Raw genomic sequence first — 26,146 nt, 5'->3', positions numbered from 1 at the left:
CTGTCCGACCTGTAAGCATGCTGAATATCCTGTGAGATTACAGTGAGGCTGTTACAAAATCCTAGACTAAAAAGCGAACGTAATAAGTGAACGGCCCCCTATGAGATTGCAGTGACCAGAGATCGAAGACACCTTAAGTTTGATAGATTAACTTTGTTTTATTGAGTTTTCTCATATTTTTAATCGAATATTGATTACTGTGTTTAAAATGCGCTTAAGTCCTTAGATCAAACCTTAGAGGACTATTAACATATTTTTCTTAAAAGTAAAGCAAGATTTAAGATTAATTAAATTAATCGAGGATGGGAAAGACATCAAAAGACAAACGAGACATTTTCTATCGTCTAGCTAAGGAACAAGGATGGAGAGCACGTAGTGCATTTAAATTAATACAAATAGATGAAGTTTTCAACATTTTGAGCGGGGTAAGTTAAATGCAGACTTTAATTTCATTCAAAATGTTGATAAATAATTAAATAATAGGTTACAAGAGCGGTAGACTTATGTGCAGCACCAGGAAGTTGGTCTCAAGTACTGTCAAAGAAGTTATGGGAACCAAGTGAAAACAAGGATGAAGTTAAAATTATCGCCGTTGGTAAATACTTAATAATACTAGATCTTGGAATGATCTAGTGCTAGATAAAATCAAACTACAATATGAATATTTTCAGATCTCCAGCCAATGTCTCCGTTAAATGGAGTAATTCAATTACAAGGTGACATTACAAAACTGGAAACGGCGGAAGCAATAATCAGTCATTTTGGAGATAAGAAGGCACATTTGGTTTGTTCTGATGGTGCTCCCGATGTGACAGGACTACATGACATTGATGAATACATTCAATCACAGCTTCTTCTTGCAGCTCTTAATATTGCGACACATGTTTTGATGAAAAGTGGTACCTTTATAGCCAAAATATTTCGAGGAAAGGATATTTCACTGCTGTTTTCTCAATTGTCAATCTTCTTTGAGAAAGTATCGATAGCGAAGCCTACAAGTTCGCGTAATTCTAGCATTGAAGCATTTGTAGTATGTCAAAATTATCAACCACCTCAAGACTACATACCACAGAAAATAAATCCAATGATTGACGACTTAAAAGTAATAACAGAATTAACTGAAAGTGAAGTTAATCGAAGCATAATTCCTTTTGTTGTTTGTGGAGATTTACGAAGTTTTGATAGTGATATGTCATATCCAATTGACGAGAATTATGAGCATACAGAAATCGTTCAAAAGCCAACAGCACCACCGTACAAGGAAGTACTGGAAAGACTATCTCAAATATCTTTAAAACACGAAGGATTCAGCGTTAATAAGGAATAAAAATTTGCAATTAAAATTTGAAAAAGATTTTTAATAAAAAAATAACATTTATGATTTGACAATACCTACTTGATCGTTTTTGCATACTTTTGTAAATTTGCTCAAGGATTGCTCAAAAGAGCACTTTGTTTGTCTGGATCATGCTGCTAACAATTTTTTAATCAGAAAACATAATTTTTGAATTTTACAAAACCGTTAAAAATTTTAATTTTACAATACCGTTGAAAACTTGGATTCCTAAAAACCGATTAATTACATTTTGTCCTTAAAAAATAAAACGAACGAAAAAAATGCGCTGATGCCACACGATGATTACTGAGACTTTTATAATTTTCTTCTGTTTACATCAAGCACATGCTTTCGTCGAGATAATTTTTTTGAAAAATAAATTAAATAACTTAATATAATCATGAGCAGTGACAGCAGTGATAGTGATTTTGATGATTTAGCAGCCATAATGAAAGAATATGGTCAAGATAACAAAATAAATGATAGTTCCAGCGATGAAGAAATTGATGAAGATCCAAAACCACAAACATCAAAAAAGAGGAGAAGGAAATCTGAAGATTTAGAGGATGAACAGGCTATGAATGCCTTTTTGTTTGGTGACAAGGAAGGAATAATCAAGAAATTAGAAGGCAAACAAACATTCTTCCTTGATGTTGCTGGAAATGAAGATGATGAGAGTGAAAAAGTCAACAATGAAGATCCAGTTTGGCACGATTCTGATGATGATAATTATGTGGAAGTTAAAGGTGAATTTGCAAAAATTAAGCAAAAAAGAAAGCTTGAGAGAATCATAGGCAAAAAACCAAAATGGGCTGACTTAGATAGACAGAAAGAGGAATCAGAGGACGAAGATGTTATAAATCAAGCTGTTGGACATTTGAACACTGACAAGCCTACAAAATCAGGATTACTTGCTAAGAATCTACTCAATTTTAAACGTCTGAAGAACATGAATAGAACAACACAATCAGAAGGTCGAATTAAGTCATGCGAATTTCATCCAAAGTCAACTGTTGGAATAGTTTCTGGATCTAAAGGAATTGTCTCGATGTTTGCCATTGATGGAAAGGAAAATAGAAAGATTCATGACATTTGCTATGAAAAATTCTTCATACATTCATGTAAATTAACAAATAATGGCGAGGAACTAGTAATTGGTGGAACATTGAAGGACTTTCATATCTACAACTTGATGACTGGATATAAGCAACGCACCAGATTGCCAAAACCCTTAAAAAATTTAAAATATTTCCAATTTAGTAATTGTGGAAAATATATGGCAGTTATTGGAGAATTTGGTGAAGTTCACTTGCTACACAGTGTCACTAAAGAATTATTGTGTACGATGAAGCAGGAACATCAAAGTACATCGTTGAGTTTCTCATCCGATTCCAATGAATTGTATTCTCATAGTGACGATAATGAAATTACAATATTTGACATCAGAACGCAAAGAGTTAAGCATCGATTTGTTGATGACGGTTGTGTCAATGGAACAGTGTTGACACTTAGTTCCAATGGAAAGTTTTTGGCAACAGGTTCACGTCAAGGCTTTGTCAACATTTATGACCGACAAGATGTCATAAATTCAAAATATCCACAGCCACTTAAATCAATATCCAATTTGACAACAGAAATTACTGACTTAAAGTTTAATCATACAACAGAATTGTTAGCGATGTGTTCAATTGATGATAATAAGGCACTTAAACTTGTGCATGTAGAAAGTGGCAGTGTATTCAGCAATTTCCCATCTAATCTTGATACAATTGGCAAGCCAACAGTTTTAGCCTTTTCACCTGAAAGTGGATATCTTGGTGTCGGAACATTTAATTCAGAAGTTCCAATGTATCGCTTACGACATTATAATAATTACTAATAGTTTTTAAAATTTATTAAATGAGTTAAATTTGTATGAAATAAATATTCATGAATTAAGCTATTTTTTATCTTCAACTGATTCACCATCTTTTCCTTTTGACGCTAGATACAGTTCGTTAAGCTGCACAATTTGTTCGTCGTTGAATTTGTCTAGTTCCTGTTCATGCAAATTCTTGCCAATTTTCTCGTCTTTCTGTATGTTTTGTACACTCAATTGTTTGGCGAGATTAATTGCATAATCGGTCCATTCCCTAAAAAACTGCGATTAGCACATGTTTATTAATTAAATTAATTATATTTACCACATAAAAACTTTAATTTGATCGTCATTTTCTTTCAGAGTTTTGTGCCTTTTAAATTCATCTCGTACATACTGATTACCGAGTTCTTGGACTTCAGCAGGTAGACCTCTGTGTAGCTTTAATATTGATTTATATAAAATCCTTACTCGTTGAACGTGACTAGTCATAATTAAGGCGTAAAAAATTAATTAATAAAATTTCTGTAACTTTGTTTTGATTTTCTTCAAAATCGTAGAAACCCTCAAAAAAGATTTGAATTTTGAAAAACCGTTAAACTTATTTTTATGGTCCAGTTTAAAGAAATCGCGGCAAAATGAATTTTCGTGAAAAATCACAAATTGGTGAGTAATAAAGACTTAATTATAGCTTATTCTATTTATAAGAGCAGATAAATCATTAATATTATCGATTACAGTCAGACAACGATCGCTGAGCGTCGATAACGAGTATTCATTGATTATTCGGAAAATTAAAACAATTTTGCAGCATTTGAAACGAGATACGGATATTTTTACATACAAGGAAGTTCGTGTTATTCGCGAGGAATTATGGAAGATTAAAAAAAACTACAAGAAGTTTCTCAGTCCAGCTGATTTGAAAAATATAAGTGACATTGAAAGCATTTTGGAAAAGTTGAAAATCTCACATCCACATTTATGCTTTAAAGAAAGTTATATGTCGTTTGTAAAGAATACATTAAGCGAGAATACAATAGATGACGTGAATGATAAGCAGCAAATTGTTAAAAAAGGTTCAGGCAATTTAAATAACATTAGCAAGATTCCTAAACTTCTTGTCGTAAAGCCGAGCGTATGTGAGGAATCATATGGCACAGCATCAATGGAATTGGATGAAACGCTAATGAGCGCCAATAATAAGAAGCGCAAAACCCCCATTACTAGTGAACAAGAAGATATAAAAAAGAAAAAACCACTTGTTGCATCAGAGCAAATAAGATCTGCCGAGGGATTTGATGAAAATTCGTTGAGTCCGATGCAAAAATTGTATCTACAAGCATTGGAAGTATGGGAAGCTATAGACGAAAATGAAGCTCAAAAGAATGGCAAGAAACCGCAACCGACAAATTTTACCTTGAATTAAAATAATCATAAAAATTGACAATCATCAAAGTTATAAGTAAGTAAGTCTCTATTTTCCCCGAATTATACCATTTTTTTGCTAATGCAATAAAAACACTTCATAAATGTTTCATGAGCGAGTATCCTAAACAAAAAAAAAAGTTTGTTCAATATCATTAATATAGTAAGTAGCACATTGTCACATTCACATTTTTTATGTGTTCAATAAAAACAATTAAAAGGAATTGAGAAGAGAAGAGAGTCTAGATACATAGAGAAGAGACGAGAGCAGATGATGAAAAGCGGAAAAGCACATTTTCATTAATTTTTTTTTTTGAGAGAATTTTCTCGGGGACGATGGAAAACATTTTCTTTTCGCACTTTTCAGTAGTCTGTCGGAGATCATCAGCTCAAGTTCAGAAAAGAAACAGTTTATGAAAAATTATTTTTATCGTAGAGAAAAAAAAAATTTTCCACATATATATAATAGGCGGATATTTTGCACATCTCGTTTTATTTAAGCAATTGATAATGTGAAAAGTGCTTATAATTCGTATTTTATTAAAAATTTTAACAAAGCTGAAAAGGATTTTGTGAAAGTAAAGTGTTTTGAGACCAAATTTCATGCTTAAAATAGAATTTTAATGTGAAAGAAAAAAAAATTATTTTGCAAAAGAAAAATTCTTTTTTAAAAAAAAGAGAGAGAAAAATCCTAAAAGAAGAAAGTAAATTGTGAATTTTTTTTTAAAATATAAAAAAATTTTGAAAAGAAGAAAGAAAAAAAAAATATTAAGAAATTATTGTAAATATAAGTACACGTTACAATATAAAAAAAAAATAGTGAAATATTTTTGTATTATAAAGCAGAAAGAAAAGAAAAAGATTACAAAATGTCCTCTCGAGCAACTACATCGACACATCAGTCGAGAAGGCATAGATCAAGGTAAAGCTTTAAAAAAAATTAATTAAAAAAAATGTATCTTGTGTGTGTGGCGAATTTCGCTTATATATCCATTTTCATTCACAACTCGCTTTATTTTCGTATGACGGCGTATAACAAAAGAAGGTCTGGAATACTTTCACGACATATACGGACGTTTTTTTTTCAATATTCATTGCCTTCGTCAGCAAAAAAAGATTCTTTTTTACGAGAAATCTATTTGTGATGAAAACAGCTGCAAATGATAAAGAAATTGTGATGGGGAAAAATAAACCAAGCAATTCATTTCGCATATTTGTGTACTGAATTAACTATGTTGTTGTCAAAAAAAAAATAGAAGTTGGAATGGAAAATATTTGATACCATATTTTTATGATAATGTAAAAACAAATATAAAATAAAAAACTTTCTCCTTACTTATCGCGCGGGAGCCTTGAACAGCTTATCGATTCTCATCTCCTTTATGCATATTTTTCTCATTATCTGAACATTCTCATATTCCTCTATGACTAGGGTGTCCATCGATTTTCTTTTTTTTTCTTCCCAGAAAGTCACGGGATTATTTCTCATATGATTCACATACATTTTTTACGTCATTTTTTCGAGCCAATTCACTTGAAGTTTATGATATTTTATTTATTAATGGGAATTTTCATTGAAAGAATCAGAAAACTTGTAAACTTGAGGTCATTTATGGATCTGATCCAATTAATTTGCGGTGGTCGACCTTTTTAGAGCAACAGTATGCTTTGACTCTGGCTGTACACCATCCTTATGCAGAAACATTTTAGTGCATGCTCAATTTTATATTTACACTGCAGTAAATCCTAGCATTTATCCAAAATCCCAAAGCTATAGCCCTCCTCTACCATACTCTATTAAAAAGTTTCTTAAGCTTATTTTTCTAAAAGAAAAATGTTCACACAGCTTCATATTCTTATATCATCGAAACAAATGCTGGATGTCATATGGAGTCATTCACTTTTGACATGTAATATCAAGGACGGCAATAGGAATCTGAAAAAATTATGACAGAATGAGGACGCGCTTTAAATTCTTTTAAATCAGGGTTGCTGTCTGTGGTATTATTGTGATTAAGCAAAATTTGACCCAGACAGATTTGTAGGCTCAAGCTAATTTTTTACGAACAGTACAAAGTGTCCTCAAGGACTCCGCTACGTCTCATTAATAACTATATAATGCGAAATTTCCCTGGCGGAACCTTGACGGCTGATTTTAAACCATTTCTACGGTTAAAAATGCGGTTTACTATATTGAAAGGCTCGGGTTTAGCCATGAATTTTATTGCACCATTTCAAGAAAGTAAGATTCAGAGCTCGAAGTCGAGTTAGCTCAAGTCGATTTATTCATACGAAATCCGAGTCGACTTCGAGCTCTGGACTAAGATTTAATTCGTGTTAAAGGATACCAACCCCTTTCTCTCATCCCCTTTCCCTCTCAAATTTAGACGTCATAAGTGAATGTGCCTTTAACGACTCCTTTATAGCTTTAAGAATCGAGCAATCTGATTAGAACATGTTACTGCTGATTATGATCTGTACAATGTGTATAAGAGTCTTTAGATGAACTTGCAAGTTCTTTTGGTGCCATGACCTGCCTTATTTAAATTTAGTGTGATAATCATCGTTGGCTGGATGTAAAAAAGTTAATCAGTAGATCAGTCCCTTTAATTAAAATTTAAAAATCACAATTTCATCATAATTTTACATTAAATGTAGGACATTAAAGCCAATTAAAGCTTACCACATGCCAAAAAGATGTCTGTGATATTAAAACTTTAATTTTAAGTAAAAATTTCACCCATAAATGTAAAGCTCTTCTTAAGTTAGTCTAACAATTGTGCACCCTATAAAGTTTTATAAGAACTTTTCGTCTGTCATAGACTATGATTATGATAATAGATGTAGTAAGTGAAACTGTTAACATCTACATAATGATACTGTCTAGAAAGTAAAAAAAATATCGTTGTTGACAATGGCAAAATGCCTTCTGAAAGGGAAATTTATATAGTTTAATTACATCTATTTTACAAACTTGATTCAAAAACCTCAATTCCTCATTTTCTTGCGTTTTTCTCGTCTCGAATCTCAATCTCTCTTACTCATTAGCTTGTATATCATTCAGCGCTTGCCAAAACTTGAACCCTTTCTTTATTATTATGTATTTTTATAAATATTTTTTATTCGCGATCTTGACAAAAAAAAAAATGTGTCTTTTATTTTGAATGAATTTTCACGTATGTACAATATTATATATATATTTAAAGATGTAAAAACGAAAATAACAGAAAGAAAAATTTTTTTTTTTTGTTGTTCGTAAAACAGTGAAAACAGAATGTAGTCATGAATATGAAGAAAAAAAAAAACGTATCAGAAGTAAGAGATTATTCATTGCTCTAGCATCTCAAATGATGAATGCGCATGACTAAACGATGCCGCTGAGAGAAAGCACATTTTTGTTTATCTTAAAATTCATGTTTAAATATACAGAGTAAATTCTTTCGCATCACACATGTTATTTGTGAAAAAAAATGAAAAACTCTCAAACTATAACCCGTTTATTTTTGTTTATTATTGCGCTTTGCTGTTTGCGTCATCATCATCATCGTTTTGTAGATGGGCATTTAATTTATAAGGAAGCTACTCTTTTTCCATTATACAACTATGCACGGATTATTCAACCTCCTACCATAAAGAACCTTAAATGAAGGGTGATTTATCAAAGCTTTTATAACGAATAAACTTTATACAGTACTTAACCGTAGATGACAAATGGAAATAAATGGCATTTATTAAAAAGGAATCAAAAGAAACACCAAACAATGGAAAGTAAAGGTTGAATAATTTTGCATAGATATTATGGAAAAAGGATGTTTTTGAGCTTTGTTGTGCATTAATAATTAGATGATTTCCTGAACAGTAAAAAGCTTTTTCTTTCTTGCTGATCGATAAAAATATTGTTTTGTCATATTTCTTTGGGGACACTTGCGACGAGCAATTCTGACTCTATTTTGAAAAAAAAAATCTGCAAAATTGGCAATTTATTCTTATGAGATTACTTTTAACACGTATCAATCCGCATTCCTACTTAGTTTTTTTTTGGAAATTCAATGAACATTTGATGAATTTTAAACAAAATAAAAGCTATAAGCTCCAAATTTGTAAATATATTGTTGCCTTACTATGAACAAACGAAAGTTTAATTTCGAATAAAAATTGCATTCCATACATCATTTTTGCAATGCTTTATGACTTTTTACAACTTTATAATATCGTGTGGTATTTTTGAATGCATTTTATGTGAGTATGTGCAGAAAATAAATTTCTAGAAAAAATCTGTACAAAACTTTGTTGAAGTTTAATTGCTTGAGGGTTGCTGTGATGCTTGATACTAGCTTCTACATCACCCCTGTGGCACAATACGGGGAATTGTGTTTATCGTCGTATAATTGGGTCGAAATTAGAGCTAGAAATTGACTTGAATTTTGTATAGAACTTGAGTCGACATTTCAGTCCAAAATCTGAATCGATTTCAACTTACTTCCTTGGCGAAGGCATACGACGGTCCATTGCCGCCTTTAGAGTTCGCCGAAAGCTGAAACGGTCTTTAGATAACTTCTGTCAGTTTCTAATTCCCAGAACTTTTGTATCGTTGCTAACACAGTCATCCCATGAAGTCGACTTCAAGCTCTGATTAAAATCAGCAGTTGTCAGGGGAAGTTTACATCCTACAGTTAATATAGCGACGTAGCGGTACCCTGAAGAGCATGCTGTGCTGTTCGGGTTAGAGTTATACGTCATTTGTGATTGATTCTGAATATTTTATAGTACCTGACATGAAATTCAATTCCATAAAGTATTAATAATGCTTCAAACACAGAAGAATCTGTGTAAATTCAAAAATTTTTCCTCAATTTTCAATTTCCGAAAGAAATTTAAATATCTTTCAAAAAAATAAGAAAAAAAAATCGTAAAACCTCTTATGTTTACGATTATAGCTGCAAACTTTCGATTTCTTCTTTTGAAATCTTTTAAACGATTTTATTATTCTATTATTGCCTGTATATTCTTTCACGCGCTAAACATCATCTCGATTTTCTTCTTTTATTTATATTGTACACAATATGGAAAAAATTCGCAATACTTTATGAATTTAAAATAAGCAGTGAGCTACACCCGCATTCATAAGTACCTAACAAATTTTAATTAATTTTTATGTACATAATGAGAGGAGCTAGAAATACCGCACGAAAACAAAAAATTCAAAGTTAATTCACCAAAGCCACAATCCCAACCCATTGACCGCTTAATCAGTACAATGAAATCACATTTTGTTAGAGCAAGTAAGCAGCTCTAACCACAAAAGGACGAGCAAATGTACTAAAAATTTTATTTCTTTTGTGGAGTTGCTGATTACCCAATTATTAAGTTATAGACAGCGATGAGCAAAATTTTCAACAGAATCAATCAGCACAATATTAATAATAACGACTATTCTGTCTTCAATCTATAATCCAGCATCTTGTTATTCCCATCTTTGTTTTAATGCTCAATACCCGTAACAAATTTGAGTCAACCATTACTGATTTTGAGATAAAAAAGCTTTTTTTTTGTTTCTGATGAATATTTAATGCATCTTGATAGATTGTGATTTAATCGGAAAATAAGCCCAAAATTACCATAATTCAAAGAAATTTATGACTTTAACATCACATAATCTAGGATTCTCTCATTTTTTTGTGTTGTGAAAATAAGGAGGATGACTGGATTAATATATACAAAAACATTGGCATTTTCATTGCGTGGATGAGAAATAATGATGAAGCTTTTTATAGAAAAATATATAGCATAAAAACAAGAAGGCGAAAAAAAGAGAGATTGATTGATTGGCAATTTAGACTTTAATATGAATTAGTTCATTATACTTTACTTCTGCACGCCTACAATCGACTTTCATCAGCAGAGAATACTCTGTATTCTATTAACATTTCATCATTTTTGAAATTTTTTTTTTCATATACGCAAAGGCGGTTGGTTTATCATCACTCAAAAAAGTTCTTATTCCTTATAGGGCTATTCATAAATTATGTCATTTACTTAGCTTTGTCTTGGGAATTTTGGATAATGATAATGTCCTTTTAATCCAATTTGGTGCTTCCATATAACTGTTGAATCTGGTGCTATTCATTACACTTACTTACTTCGCTGGTCGTAAAGATTAATTGTGATTCATGGTCTTCCTCAGAAGGCTCCTTAATTTGACTTTCGCTACGTCTGCAAATTTCAATACTATTTATTCGAAACTCATTGATATATTGCTCTTACATGGTTCGTTCCAAACTGTTAAATGCCAGGTATCTCCTTTGCGAAATAAAGTCTCTTTAGTTCTTTTCGAGCATCTGTGCGTTTGACCAATCCTGTTTCATTATCAATCGCTTATTTGCATAGAAATCGATTTCTTCCTGGTCATCAGATGCGTATTTACGATGGACGGCTACCATCAGTCACATATGTTCCTGCTTAACTATATTTCATTTACCTAAAGTCATCATTTATGAATCATCCCCAAATCACATCAATAACAAATCTATTTTTAATCCATCTTTTCATCTTTTTTTCCAAAAAAATTTCTACTCTATATAGTTTCAAACCTTAAATCACCTTAAAATCATGTACGTCATAAGTGAATAACCCTTTTTTCTCTCTTTGATGTTTACGATTCTATTAAAATTGTTTAAGAATAAATATGTTCACATATTGTGTGTATATACATACGTATCAACATACATCATCAATATTGCTCGATGGAAGGTTTAATGTGCGTTTCAATCATATGCGGTTATCACATTATAGAAAAGGACGTTTTGAATTTAATCGATAAACATTGATTGACAATCATCAATTTCCATAAAATGAATATTGAGATCTATTAATAGATCATCATAATGTGAACAATCGTTTACTCTTCAAATGTATACCTAGATACATGCTAACATCCTCTTAAAGAAGGATATAAAAGAAGCTTAATACATAATTTATAAACTATCTTTACATTTCAAATGGAAATTGAATGGAAAGTTTCTTTTTTTTGTCCTCAACATCTGTTATTTTGTTCGACTTATGAAAATAAATATGTGTGCATAAAATTTGGATCACCATAATTGATTCACTTACAAGTGTAGCCAATAAGACAGTGGTGGGTAACATGTGTGTCGCGACACACTAGTGTCAGTAACAGAGCTCGATTTCGATTTAGATTTTGTATGGAAAAGTCGAATTGAGTCGATATCAAAGTCAACACGTCTTCATGCAAAATTTGAGTCGACTTCGAGTCCTGGTGAGTACAATGAACCGTATGGCGCGTGTGGCTTCGGTCGATACTTACCACCAAGTTGTGCCATGACGCAACAAAGTTTGAACAACACTGCAACAAAGGGACAATTGTCAATAAAAGAAGAGTATCCACATATGTTACACTGCTATAGCTTTCAAATGAATTCATCGAAACATTGATAACTTAATTTTAATATTTATAAAGTTCTGAAACAAATGTCATTTTTGTGAGCTTTTGGATTTTAATGGCTTTTGAATTATCTATGAGAATCGATATTCGGGAACATTAAAAACAGTTATAAAACAGCTTGTAATGAAATTTAATTGAAAGACATATAACGACAACATTGACATAATATTCTCATAAATATATTTACATGATTGTCAGCATGGATTTATTTTGAATTAATATTTAATTTAATTTTCAAAATTTGTTTCATAACGTAAATTGAAAATTTAAATATTTTTTTATTTTTAAACATTTTGTTTAATGAACAAAAAAAAAATTTCCATTCGGTAAGCTACTGAGCAAACAAAAGCAATGAGAAAAATTGTGAAGCGTAATTTGATAAAGGAAAGAAATAATCTATGCTAAAAATAAATTTGATGAAGATGGGAAAAGATGTAAAATTCTTCTTTGAAATACGGATTTTGTTGATACAATTAAAAAAAAATGTATATATTCACAAGAAGTGTGCTTACAAAGTTGTAAGTCTAATTAGTGTTTTGAAAATATTTTGATATTATAATCTAGAAATACGTCTGACATTTGTTGAAGAGAGAGGTCAAGTTTAGTAAGGGACTCAATGGGGTCCTTAATGTTTATATTAAAGTATAACAGGATTATGCATTTAAACTAAGGATTCGCGACACAGAAACCAATATTGGAAACAAGCTTTGTCATGACAGAAACTTCGAGGAATTCGTTTGTAATCTCAGTCTCGATATCGACAATTTATCGAATTCTAGACATCATGAAACCCTAATTCAAGCTGTCTCGTTTGATTCCTTAGTAACCAGACCGATAAAATGTTATCTTCAATCAATCGCAAATAATTCACTTAAAAAAAGATAAAAGATTTTAATGCGAATTTGAAATTGTTATTGTTTTTGATACAATTTGATTGAAATTGGTTTATATGGCAATATTATTGCCTGTAAATTCATACAGAACAGCCAGCTCCAACGTTGTTTTGGTTGGGTTGTCGTGGTTAGTTCAGGACTGATAACATGTTATTGTTTTCTTTGTACAAATTGAGTTCAAAGGTGATAGATTGTAAACCTTTCCATTCTATCCTGATTGCTGCCATCCTTCAGGCTGGGTTCTTAGGATATGCTTTAAATCCAAAGATATATCCCGGCACAGAGCTCGGTCCCCAATGGAGCATTTCAAATAAAATGGTCAAGAATTGGTCAGCTTCGGAGTCAGACTATTGCTTTTTCAATTCCCTAATCCTTTGTGTTGAATTATTATTTTGCCTTGTTCTCCCCCTTACCCAGTCATATGTATCTGATTTTTACTCTATCTTTTGGTAAAAGTTCAATTCTCCAATATTTCACATCAATATTTACCCGAATTCCACTCAAGCTAAAGACATAAAATTGTTTAAATCATTCCTCATATCATCACAATAGACATCATTATAGCTTTGATTCGTTTGATTCGACATTTCCAAAAATAAGCTTTTTTTTGTTGAATTCAATTGTGTAAAAAAAATAAACATTCTTTTGAATTGTTCCGCAGATAAGCAGATCTGAGTACAAAAGGCATTACTTACTTTAAAAATTCTTCCTTTTCATCACATTAAATTTCATTTTCCATTCAAATGACAATTTTAATATTTTTTTTTCCTTTAAATTGAGTTGAAATCAATAAATTACAGCTAACAACGTGTTCGTACGATAAAAAAATTTTCCGCTTAATTTAGTGAGCATGCAGTAGCGATAAATTTAAAATCGATATGTACAGCAATCGTGCTTATAAACACAAGGATCATTAGTCACTCATTTGTTTTTAACAGTACATAGATTTGTTGAGGATGAATTATTTTAGATGCTTCTATCATTAAAGACTTGCATTTTTTTTTCTTATTTTTTTCTTGTTTTTTTTTTTTACTTTTTTTACTCTTTTGCTTTATTATTTTTGATGACTCGAATATTTAGATTTACTTGTTGCCTTTGTTATAGATCGCAACAATCGCGATGTGTGGACGTTGAGAAACCAAAAAAGAAGAAAACGTTGAGTAGTACAAGCTTAATATCAATTCCAAATACAATAAAGCTCAGTATGCTCAATAGCGGTCTTTTATCTTTCGGTAAGTTTCTTTCCGTCCTTAGTGTTGATATCCCCCCCATCCAATAATCTTGTAATTCAATCTTATAATAAAATTTTGTAGTTGCATAAAATTTTATCTCATTTTTTTTATCTATTCTATTTGTTCTTTTTTTATCTTTTTGTATTTCTTGTCTTATTTGTGTATTTAGATAAGGTTAAGCTATCTGTTAAGGGTGAGCTGATAGTTCATAATACCATATATATTCCTATATATGTATTAAGTTTTTATTACATTTTAAAAAAATGAATGGAAAATATATAATTTTTTTTATTTTATTTTGTGTAGCACCCCAGCCATTTTATAAACTTTTCAATAAAATTATGAACAATCTCCTCTTTTTGTTACAGATGAAAATAATCCTCTATCACAAACGATACCAGACTCTCCGACTGAATTAAAGTTTTTTATAAAGTTATGTGAGCAACGGCGCAAGTTTCCCGTTTTATATAAAATTGAATTTACAGTGAGTTTTGTGATAGACTTTATCCATCGTATAATTAAATAATAATAATAACAATATGAATCTATTGATGAGTTTTCGATTTATGATATACATATTCAATGTTATTAATTCCACAATATGTGATCTCCTTTTTTTTTGTTTGTTATCTTCATCAATATTAGACTGCCGTTGAGACGAACTCATGTCGACATGCGACGAAAAAGAATAATTTGGAAAAGAATCAAAATCAGAAGACCGTACCGTATGATTATAATAGAGTTGTTTTGCAAAAAATTCCTGGCATTCCTGATTCAGACTATATTAATGCATCATATGTCGATGTATGCAAAAATATTTTAAATATCTTTTTAAAAGTCATTACTTAATTATTTCAAATTTCTATCTCTCGTCTTAAAATAGAGTCTTTTAAAGCCAAACGCTTATATTGTAAGTCAAGGTCCGACAGAAGAGACAGTTTTTGATTTTTGGCGAATGGTGTGGCAAGAACATGTGTCGTGCATTGTGATGCTTACAAAAACTTTTGATTTTACAAAAGTAATGTGTGTACAATACTGGCCAGCATCAAAAGAAAAAGACGAACGTTATGGTGTACAACCAGAATATCAGATATACATAGGAGTCGTAAAGGAAGAAGAATTGGCAAATTTCCATATTCGAACATTTAGATTGTATAAAATGCACAACAATGTAAGTATATATATATTTTTTTTGTTTTTATTTATCTTTTCAATCTTTTTATTTTGTGTATACAGCATACACTCTCGCCACTTTGCGTCTTTTATTTTCCAAGTCATTCTGTTTTCTTCTATTTTCATTTAATGACATTATTGAACGCAACAGGAAATTATCTTTTCACATGAAAATTGTCATAAAAAATTTTAATTTCTTTTTCCTTCTTTTTCTGCTTTAATTTTTAATTCATCCATTTAATTTAATTTATTTCACAGGTGAAAGTCGAGGAGAGAATTTTATTGCAATTTCATTATACAGCATGGTCATCACATTCATGTCCTTTCTCAAATGCAATACTTGAATTTCGTCGACGTGTACGTAAAGTTGTAGGAAATACATTGAAATCAGATCGGCCGATGCTCGTTCATTGCAATGATGGAGGTAAAATTGATATTGAATTTCCTCTCCCTTATTTCATGCCTTATAAAGGAAACCCTTTATATCCACTTTAACTCTTTTTACTATTGTTATATATAGAAGCTTTCCATGCTTATATAATATAAATTTTCTATATCATGAAAATGCCTTCTTATTTTCTATTCCATTCTTTTCTTTTCTTTTCCTTTCCATACTACTCAACAATCATTTTTAAAGGAGGACGTAGTGGAGTATTTATGGCTATTGATGCGAATATTGAATTAGCGGAAGAAGAGGATTCATTTTACGTCTTCGGATATTTGAAGAAACTTCGTCAATCGCGGAAGGGACTGATTGAGATTGTTGATCAATATAAATTTATTTACGGTACATATCATACAGCTTGTTTTTCATGTCACTATGTTAAAAATAAGCGGAAACAATAATCCTATTAGAATGAAATATTTGACAATTGTGCCAAAATACTAGAAAATACTCTTGTATTTATGGAAATATGCTAGAATTTTTAATTAATGCACACAAATAACTTCAATGATTTTTGTGTCATGAATGAACTTCAATTAGTAACAAAAAAAGAAAAGATTAATGAGAAACAAATTAAGTAAACTGAACTAACAAGCAGCAAACTAGCTATTGTATTTTATCGTCTAACACAAATAATGTCACTGTTTCATTTGTCTTTCTTTAGATACATTGGAAGAATATGTTGTTTGCGGAAACTCGTTCTTTCCCGTAAAAGACTTATCACAAAAGCTCAAACAAAAGAGCATAAAAGATCCTGTGACAAAGCTTAATGAATACCAAAGAGAATATGCACAGATATGTAAGCAAACACCGAGATTTTCAATTGGTGACTGTGCTGGTGGTCATAGAGCTGACAATCGTGAGAAGAATAGAGATGTCCTTTGTGTTCCACGTAAGAGTTAATTATGAATTCATGAAATGTTCAATAATTTTTTTCATTCCTCATTTTCTCTTTTCCTTTTTTCTCATTCTCCATATAGCTGATAACTTCCGTCCGTATTTGACGTCATTTCAAGGCAATGCTTTTACTGACTATATCAATGCAGTCTTTGTTGACGTAAGTATATGAGCACTTTTTGTATGTTTACCTTTTCTCTAATGTTCCAACCATCTTCTTTTTGTTTCACACACTCCAAAAAACACATGTATCATGGAATGATTTACCTTGGCGTTTTCAGGGCTACACAAAACCGAGAGGTAATGTAATTTTTGTTTTTGTTTTTTTTCTTCTTTGTTTTATGGCTTTTTCAATTTATTTGCTCTCTCTTTACTTTTTTTTGCACCTCATACAGAATATATTGTAACTGAATGGCCATTAAAATCTGTAAGTTTTCTCTTTTTTTTTTCGCCAATATTAAATCCACATACATTATCCTTGAGAACCAACAACGACTTACAAGTGAGTTTATATGTTTTTGCTGAAAGCTTTCAGTCCATAATCCATGGTAATCCCGAGTGGCACAATTCGGGGAATCGCGTTTAATATGGACGACGTAAAATGGGTTGAAATCACTCGTCAACAGTGGTGTCCTAGGAGCGTTACAGTGGTGTCATAGTAGCATCAAAGTGGTGTCATAGTAGCGTCATAGTGATACCGTACTTGCGTCATTGAGTTACCTTAGTGGCATCATAGTGGTGTCACAGTGGTATCGTAGTGGTGTCACAGTGGCATCGTAGTGGTATCACAGTGGTGTCACATTGGCATTATAGTGGTGCCAGAATCGTACCTTAGCTAATACATTGTGCTGTTCGGGAAAGCTCCGACAAAAAAGCTAAAGAAAAATTTATTTCATTCACAGTCTAGTTGTTGGTTTTCAGTTCGACTTCGGAAACTGTTTGAATAAAATTTTCACATTTATTTTATTTTATATTTCCACCCCTCAAATACGATTTTCATCAGACCTGCGGTGAATTTTGGAGTTTAGTTTACGATCATGAATGTTCTGCCGTTGTTGTTCTCTGCCAGCCACCTCATAATTCCGTAAGTAACCACATTCATTAATTTAATATAATAATAATTTCATATTACGGTAAAAAAATAAATAAATTGTCATTATTTTTGTATGAATAGCAAACATACCCAGGATTTTGGCCCGAGGGTCGTCATAAAAGCAAAAAGTACGGTCCGGTATTTACAATTGATCACATTTCACACAATCATTATACCAACATCAAAACTTGGATATTTCGTATCAATAAGAAGGTTATTTCCCTTACTGAATTGATGGCGGGCGTTAAAGCAGTGTGAGTACTCATTGATAAATGTTTGGAAAAACAACAACAACAAAAAACTGAAGTCCATTGCATCAATTATCGATTTATTTACCAATTTTTTCCTTTTTTTTCTTCTCATTCTCTTTTGCCCTTATAAAAAAAAACTAAATTTATTTTTTGCTCTGTACACAAAAATGTTATATATATAGTCCACGCACAGTTCAACTTTTCCAATTGACGTGCTGGCCTTTGTCTCATAAAGTACCGACAAGCACAAATTCATTAGTTGAATTGATGAATATGGTAGAAAGGTGGCGACAGAAGGCAATGGGTCCCGTTTGTGTGGTTTCGCCTGATGGACGATCTCGTGCGGGGGTGTATTGTGCTGCAAATGCTTGTATTGAGTAAGTTAATCAATAATGATTAATAATTTAATTCCTATTCCACGTATTCCTTCTTTACTTATCTCTTAATTTCAATCTTCTTATTCACCTTCTGTAATACGTCATCAATTATCATATGTGATGTAAGGCAAGTGATACAACATTCAGAGGTTGATGTTTTTCAAGCATCAAAGACTGTTAGACGACATAGACCTCAATTAATAGATAATATGGTAATATTTAATATAATTTTTCATAGCTCTTTATGCCAAATTTTCATTCTTATTTACCATTCCTTTTACAAACATAAATCACCCAATAAAACATTTATCGATTTGATTTATTTTAGACGGAATATAAAGTGAGTATCATAAATATCTATATATTAAATGTTCATTCATTACAGCTACTAACGCGCAATATAAATTTGTTCTTCTCTCTCTCAAAAAATTAGTACTGTTACGATTTAGTTTTGCATTACGTGCTTCATTATCTAAATAAGGAAAATGAGAAAAAGTGAGAACATGAGATCCGCGATCAATGGTAAGTTTAAAAATTGGACCATAAATCTATATACAGCTAGTTTTGCCATTAGTAGCTCTATTTTAAAATTTATCTGCAACATTATTCAAGTGACTTTAAAATTATTCTCACGTTAAATGAAAATTTATTTCACACGTACCCAAAAAAAATGTCCCTTAATTGAATTAAAATGTAGCATCACATAGTCTAGAAAGATTCATTTTAATTTATCACACGAGCTACGTTATGAGTGCCTTAAAATGACAACTTTTCAGTCCTTATTTCTAATGACTTCCTTCTTCTTTTATTCATCTGATATAGGTTCATTGAATTTGGTCGCGGGAAAAACACTCCACTAACACCGGACACAGAAAATATGGATCAAATTAAAATAAAATCAAATACGGGTCGTATAATAATAGATAAAACTATCACTGATTTTGAATTTAAAAGTAACATATTAAGTAATATAAGTGAGCCATCACAAGAGAGCAGTAGTCGCTATGTAATAGATAAAGATGGAAAAATTGTTGAGCGAAAGAAGAAATGTCGTTTATATAGTTTGGGAGGATATGAGCCACGAAAGCAAAGCTTAATACGAATGAAAACAGTTGGAACATTTGATTTATGTATGGAAGTGACAGCTGCTGCATGTGGTTTTAATCAAAATCAAGAGACAAAGACAAATATGGATAATAATGGATTAGATGAGAAATCAGTGACGGATGATAGTAAAGAGTGTAATACAAATAATAATAAAAAGGATAATGTTAATGACGATTATGATGATGAAATAGAAAAGGAAAAATATTCAACAACTAGCATTTCACCAAAAAGACAAAGACACATATCCTCATCAGAAAATTCACTTACTGTTGATGATAATTTACTTAGCTCCAATATTAAGAAAAAATTTAGAAGTTTAAGCTCCAATTCATATTTAGGCAATAGTCGTGACGACTATAGGTGCAAATCAGCTGAATTATTAGATTCTAAGACTAATGAAAATTTTGAAAATATTTTAACATGCGCGTCAAGTGCGCGTGAGTTTCGTAATAGATCGGATGAGAAGCTTTTTGAAAATTTTCGTAATGCTTCTGAAGTTGAAAGTAAAACAAGCGACGATGAGTATTGTAAATCGAATAAATCGAGTTCCTCCAATATACCATTAAGCGCGCGTAGACGTACATTAAAGAAAAGTAAAAAGATTATTCGAACTGATTCGGAACTTTTCAAGGATCAAGCTTTATTGAAAGATTTAGATAACAGTCCATCAAAGAAGTCGATTGTACAGGAAAGTAAAACAAATTCAATTGAAGGAAGTGAAAAATCTTCCAAAAATATGTCAACTGATACTGTCTTTTCGGAAACATGCGAGGAAGAGCCGATTGATTTAGAACGTTTAGAAAAGGAATATAAGGAACATATTCGTTCAAGTTTACAACGTGAATATAAAAGTGATGGTGATTCGCTTGATGAAATTGGCAAAGATAAATATCCGGCTACTGAGTGGAAGAATCAAAGTATTGATTTAAATTTTCTAGAAGACAATAATACAAATAAGTATGAAGGCTATTGCAATCGACCGAGAAAAGCAGATTCGGTTGTTGAATATAAGCCGGCACGTAAAGATTCAGGAAAACGTACAAAATCTGAAGGAGATAAGGATACACTTTATACTGATAAGAACGATAGCATTGAAACTCAATCAACAACTGAAGAGGAAAATAAAATCGAGAGTGAGCAAAGTGCCAAAAAAGAAGAGAAGTCATTGAGTTTATTTGAAAGACGCTTTGGCAAATTTCGTAAAATGAATAAGTTATTAAAAGTAAAACGGTTTAGTACATCTGCATTATATGATAATAATAAAAAGAAAGATTCAATTCCACAGTCAAAAACAAAAGTCGATTCACAACAACAAGCTACACCATTATCATTATATTCACAAGTTAATGAACTTACATCCTCAAAGGCATCATTGGCATCACCAAAATCACTAAAAGGAAAGAAATTTATGTTAAAAAAGAGAAAATTTTCATTTTTTGGTAAATCGCAATCAAACAATGACATTAATTTAAATTTAAAATCAATCGCATCAAAGCTCTCGTTATTATCGAAATCAAATTTTGACTTGAGTACACGTAATTCAAGCAATTTAAGATTAAATGCTATGGGAATTTATGGAAAATATGGTACATCTAATGAATATAGAAGTGATATTTTAACTTTACAGCAACACGGATGCACTTCTCCTTTAAGCGAAGCCTTTTATAATGAAACCGGGTCATATCAATTAACAGCAATGGAACTTTTCGAAAAATTTTGCTCGCAAGATTTTACTGGCTTGTATAAACATGAGCCGTTAATGGAAAGTGATGAAAATACAAATGTTGATACGGGTCACACATATAAGAAAGCGACTAGTCTAAGGAAAGCAACATTATTAAAGCAAAATAGTGAACCAAAGTTCAATATCAAAAGTTATTCATCAGATTATTATAAAGATCAATCATACTATCCAAATCCACCTGAAGCATTTGAGGAAGAAGAACTTGAGTGCTCTGAAGGTGATACATATGAATATCAACCACCAAATTTAGCTGAAAGAAGACGTAGTTCATATACTCGACAGCATCAAGTTGAATTTGATCAAAATGATCAATATTTTGAAGATGATGAGAGAAATTATTATTGTCAAGAAGAAGATCAGGCTGAGGAGGAAGAAGGAGAAGAGGAAGGTGAGGAAGAAGAAGAACCAGACGACCGTTTATATAGAATTGAAGGTGACGTAGATGAAATTTATTTCGTTCCGGATAAAGAACGTTATGAATCAAGCTTTTTACGTAATTCAGAGGAAATTCTAGCAATAGATGAGACAGACGAAGAGAATTTTGAGGAAGAAGAGAAGAGGGAGGTGGTTGAAGTAATAATGGAATCAAGAGAAGAAGATTATTGTGATCAGAAAAGTAAGCTGTTGTCGCTTTATGAGATTTGTCCAAAAGACCATTGCGATGAGGATGAAGATAGTGTATTAGGGAATTTAAGCAGTGAAAAAGATAGCAACCTTAAAAATATAATTTCCGAATATGTGAAAAATGCTTGTACATCAGCTAGTGAAAATATAACACGTTCAAAATCATTAGATTTGCTTAGTAATTCTAGTGAAACATTAAAGACAAATAGCAATTCAGAATATGCATTTGATACAGTAAAGCAAATAAATTTAGATAGCTGTAGCACATCAAAGTTAAGTTTATCATTAAATAGTGACATATTTGATGATATAACATTAGCAGCAGTTATTCCCGATACAACAATAAAAACATTGAAAATATCTGAAATAGATGATTTTACTATCACACCAGAAGGTTCGATAACGGAAAGCAATGAAGGCAAACTTGTAGCAACATTATCTTCAGAAATAAGTGAACAAGAAAAAATAAAGAATGAACTACAAAGCCAATATACAATAATTGACTGTGATGAACTCGAACATGACGATGATGATGACGAAGTGCGGAGATTTAACGATGAAAAATCTTCATTTGCTGAAGCTTTGAATAAGGAATTTGACAAGTTATTTTCACGAGCTAAAAATGATAGTGATACAGATTTAACAACAACACCATCAGTTGCAACAACTGTTCTTACTGCTATTAAATTACCATCGCGTTGTTCTATGGAAAAATTAGAACCGTTTGATATAGATTCCGATGATATTATCGGAAGTGTATCGGAAGAAAAGGAAAAATCATCAATAAAAGTAATGTCGCAGTCAATGACATCGACGACTTTAAATCAATCTATATCGACACGTAGCAGAGACGAGCAATTGGATAAAGATAAGTCAAAGCGAAGTCATTCATTAGGAGCTATTAACAAAAGAAAATCCAATAAATGTACCCCGTTGTAGATTTAGAAGAAACATTAGAAGAAAATTATTAAAAAAAACAGTGTCAGAAAGTTTCTTTTTACTACTATTGCATTTAATAGAAACGAGCGATAAAAACAAAACAGACATTAAACTAAAAAGTGTACTAACCAGTGAAAAAACAAAAGCTTTATCAAAAAATAAAATTTTTTGTATGTTTCGTGAGAAAAAAAAAGTGTCGTAAAAAGTCCGAAGAATTTTTTTTCTTTCCTGAACTAAATAAGAGACTTTAAGTTAATTTTTACCTTAATGATAAATTAAATTATAAATTAAGAAGCATAAATTGTTATGTTATTTAAAAAAACATAAAATTATTACTTATAAATGTCAATACTTACGCGCCGAAAGAAAGCGAGAACAAAATAATTACGCAAAATTGATTGTCAATGAAAATCACATTATTATTATTATTATTATCATTATTATAATTAATTGAAATGATGGGAAAAAAATGTTCTTTTTTTTTTGAAAGCGAGGAAAAAAAATGTGTCAAATAAAATAATATTCAATTGTTGTTGTAATTTATTGCTATGTACTTATTTGGATAGACGAACATGTTTATTAAAGTTACTGTTACGTGTTATCCACAATGATAATTTGATATAAAAAATTATTTATAATGTTTGTGCCTGATACCAACATTTTTTTTTTGAAAAACCCAGGGTCAAATTTCATTTTAACTTATTTTTATAATCCAATTGGTGATGTTAAGTTTCTCTCATGTGAGAGATTATTACCTGAATAGTACAATGGGAGTGTTTACTTATCACGTAATGCTCTCTAGAATGAATAGGAATGGTTGGTGTCTAAATGTCGATATTTTGAATTACGTTACGTAATAAGTGAACGGCCCCAATTCGGTTGATCGATCAAAAATCTGGTTTCAGGTTGACGTGACTATGACTTGGTACCATGTCAGGATCCAGAAGCGTATTTAGTAGAGGGAAGCATCCATCCCTCCTCCCCTGACTTCGCCTCTGGAATGAGTAGTAACCAAACCCCTTCCTGAATTTATCTCTGGGTTCTGGCATGGGCAGCTACCAACCTCCTCTTCTAATTACTCCTCAGGAACAAACTTCCTGTGGCATGGTGAAGGTTGGAAATCGAATCATGCAGAAAGTCATTGTTTTCTACTCCCCAAAATATCTGGCTACGCCTCTGCCAGAGTTACGCCAGCTTTGTGCCAGATTTTGGATTGATTAATAAACTTGTTCTATTCGGGATTAACAATAAATCCCATCTGATTTTATAGTGAAATGTTGATAAATGTAATAATTTATGTTCCTTAAATCTTCACAAAGTCTTTTTTTGTTGTCGAAGAAAGATTGATAAGAGAAAAAATAAGAATTTTTTGCAAATATGAATGAAACCAGCCTTAATCTTTAAGCCCCATTTTTAAAAAAAAATCAAATTGTTAACGTCTATATAATAAATTTCCAAAATTTCTATGATATTTATTTTGAAAGATTTTATTGATTTTTATATGAAGAAAAAAAAAACGATAAAAAATGTTCAATTATTTTTTAAAAAATTAGTAATCAGCAAAGTAATTAAGTAAACGTAGTGATAGATTTTTGATGTTAAAAAAAATTGCAAATGATGAAAAAAAAAACTTGTTAATACAAAGAAATTGTGAGACCATTAAACAAAAACTTGATAGATAAAATCCAATTTACGAATCTTGTTATAAATAAAAAAACTAATTGTATTTCTCACCTTACAAAAAAGGTCGTCCATATTTGTTATAGAAAATCGTAAATAAGAAAAAAAAAGTAATTAATAATATTATTTTTTTTTGTCAAAATCATAATTTGTCATGAGAAAGTTTATGGCAAGAAATTTAATTTGCCAAAAACAATTTTTTTTATTGTTTCACCAAGTCATGATCTTAATGAAGAATCTGATTTTTTTTTTTGGAAGAAGCGAATAATATATGAAGAATAAAGGAGAAGATTTAATAAATCGAGAATCTGAGATAATTTTTTAATTTCTTAATAAATTAACTTTAATTTCAGTAGCTTTTACGGCTGGAAAGTTCGGAATTAATCACAACAATTCTATTAAATGCATGAGTGAAGAAGCAAGATTAATGAGAAGCTCAGATGATATCTTAAGGCAGTGAATTGCAAATCGAGGTTTTCTAAAGTTGGAAAGACACATACCTGAGGAACACAATGAAGAAGGCTTCGACGTGGAGCTTTTGAAAGCTTCGACAAAGCTCTTTTATTAGCACACCAAACAGAAGCCGCCTCGGTGTGCCATCCGGATGTGTTCCGGTCCGTGACGGAACTTCCTTCTATTGTGTAGCTCGTGAGATCTATCCGAACATACATGGAGCATGCTCATGTTAGCTGGTAGAGTATTAGTCGAATAGCTTCCAAGTATTCCAAACCTCCAGAGAATTCTCAACATTGTCTTCCTTCAAAACAAGTCAAGTCATCCTCAAATTATATTCATTTCTAACAACATACTTAGAAGTCTGCTGAAAGAAGTGATAAACTAACACAAAAGGCATCTGCATCTAAGGTATTTTGTATTCTACTATGCATTTATATATCATAATTCAATCATGACTTCATTAGTGCATAATTTATTTGCATTCTACTTTATGCTCTATATGGAGCATATATTGACAAAGGAGAAGTAAATTTTGTGGTAAAATGAGTAATAACTGTGTATTAATAGGGAACATTGGTTGCATAGATTAAATACTAATTAAAATCAACATTGTGGCACCTTTTGTTTGAGGAGCTTTGACCGGGTGATACATGGGTCTGTTTGGGTGTTTCTTTGGAGTCATTCGATTGAGGATCATGATTTAGTTGTAAAATCATCGTTCCGTTGCCATGCTATCGGGAAGATGCTATCATAGCGACTGTTTTTGACCCAATTTTACGACTCAAATGAGGTTTGCTGGATTGCCTTATTCAGTACGGAGTTCTTTTTGGAATTCACGTGGATTTGTCCTATCCAGTGTTGCTCGGGTTAAAATAAGACATTCCTATCATGTAATGAAGCTTCCCGAACAGAAGAAGTAGGTTACTTGATCGAATAACCGGCAATAATGCGGAGTGACTCTGACACGGTTCCGGATTCATCCAGAATACGACATCAAGTCAATCTCACTACAACTTAGAGCCGGATTATTAATCGATTAACCAATCTGTGCTGTTCGGGCTCAACATATATGCTTAAATACATAATAACAGAAATCATAAGCCTAATAATTCCCAAATATTCAACACAGTAGTCTTCAATAGAGTCATCTTTAC

The 26,146-nt window shown here is 31.4% G+C and overlaps 5 protein-coding genes across 5 annotated transcripts; 4 read left to right on the top strand and 1 right to left on the bottom strand.

The window, feature by feature from the left end:
• The first annotated feature begins 107 nt into the window (after positions 1 to 107).
• Positions 108 to 1,387, top strand: Trm7-32 (tRNA methyltransferase 7-32). Its single transcript, XM_070642613.1, has 3 exons — positions 108 to 425; positions 484 to 595; positions 672 to 1,387. Exons 1-3 carry the CDS (start codon positions 303 to 305, stop codon positions 1,325 to 1,327), a joined length of 891 nt encoding a protein of 296 aa, XP_070498714.1. The 5' UTR covers positions 108 to 302; the 3' UTR covers positions 1,328 to 1,387.
• Positions 1,388 to 1,678: 291 nt separating this feature from the next.
• On the top strand, positions 1,679 to 3,296 carry wcd (U3 small nucleolar RNA-associated protein 18 homolog wicked). The gene has a single exon (XM_070642511.1). The coding sequence runs from the start codon at positions 1,737 to 1,739 to the stop codon at positions 3,213 to 3,215; it is 1,479 nt and encodes a 492-aa protein (XP_070498612.1). The 5' UTR covers positions 1,679 to 1,736; the 3' UTR covers positions 3,216 to 3,296.
• Sdhaf3 (Succinate dehydrogenase assembly factor 3) lies at positions 3,200 to 3,746 on the bottom strand. The gene is made up of 2 exons (XM_070642512.1): positions 3,520 to 3,746; positions 3,200 to 3,468 (listed from the first exon to the last, which is right to left on the bottom strand). The coding sequence occupies exons 1-2, from the start codon at positions 3,684 to 3,686 to the stop codon at positions 3,276 to 3,278; spliced, it is 360 nt and encodes a 119-aa protein (XP_070498613.1). The 5' UTR covers positions 3,687 to 3,746; the 3' UTR covers positions 3,200 to 3,275.
• A 1,237-nt stretch (positions 3,747 to 4,983) lies between these two features.
• On the top strand, positions 4,984 to 18,941 carry Ptp36E (protein tyrosine phosphatase 36E). Its single transcript, XM_070642834.1, has 18 exons — positions 4,984 to 5,541; positions 14,079 to 14,206; positions 14,376 to 14,399; positions 14,575 to 14,690; positions 14,852 to 15,010; positions 15,090 to 15,377; positions 15,638 to 15,803; positions 16,017 to 16,166; positions 16,489 to 16,716; positions 16,805 to 16,881; positions 17,003 to 17,021; positions 17,117 to 17,148; positions 17,725 to 17,805; positions 17,896 to 18,068; positions 18,248 to 18,442; positions 18,570 to 18,654; positions 18,771 to 18,782; positions 18,876 to 18,941. The coding sequence occupies exons 1-18, from the start codon at positions 5,489 to 5,491 to the stop codon at positions 18,939 to 18,941; spliced, it is 2,052 nt and encodes a 683-aa protein (XP_070498935.1). The 5' UTR covers positions 4,984 to 5,488.
• On the top strand, positions 18,808 to 24,843 carry LOC139092435 (repetitive organellar protein-like). The gene is made up of 2 exons (XM_070642833.1): positions 18,808 to 18,964; positions 19,265 to 24,843. The coding sequence occupies exon 2, from the start codon at positions 19,320 to 19,322 to the stop codon at positions 22,854 to 22,856; it is 3,537 nt and encodes a 1,178-aa protein (XP_070498934.1). The 5' UTR covers positions 18,808 to 18,964; positions 19,265 to 19,319; the 3' UTR covers positions 22,857 to 24,843.
• Positions 24,844 to 26,146: the final 1,303 nt, after the last annotated feature.

This window comes from Chironomus tepperi, unplaced genomic scaffold (assembly GCF_022539635.2).
Source record: "Chironomus tepperi strain 1889 unplaced genomic scaffold, CSIRO-AGI_Ctep_v1 contig_298, whole genome shotgun sequence".
Classification (NCBI taxonomy): domain Eukaryota; kingdom Metazoa; phylum Arthropoda; class Insecta; order Diptera; family Chironomidae; genus Chironomus; species Chironomus tepperi.
Note: the sequence above shows the minus strand (reverse complement) of the source record. Positions and strands in the feature narration are given on the sequence as shown.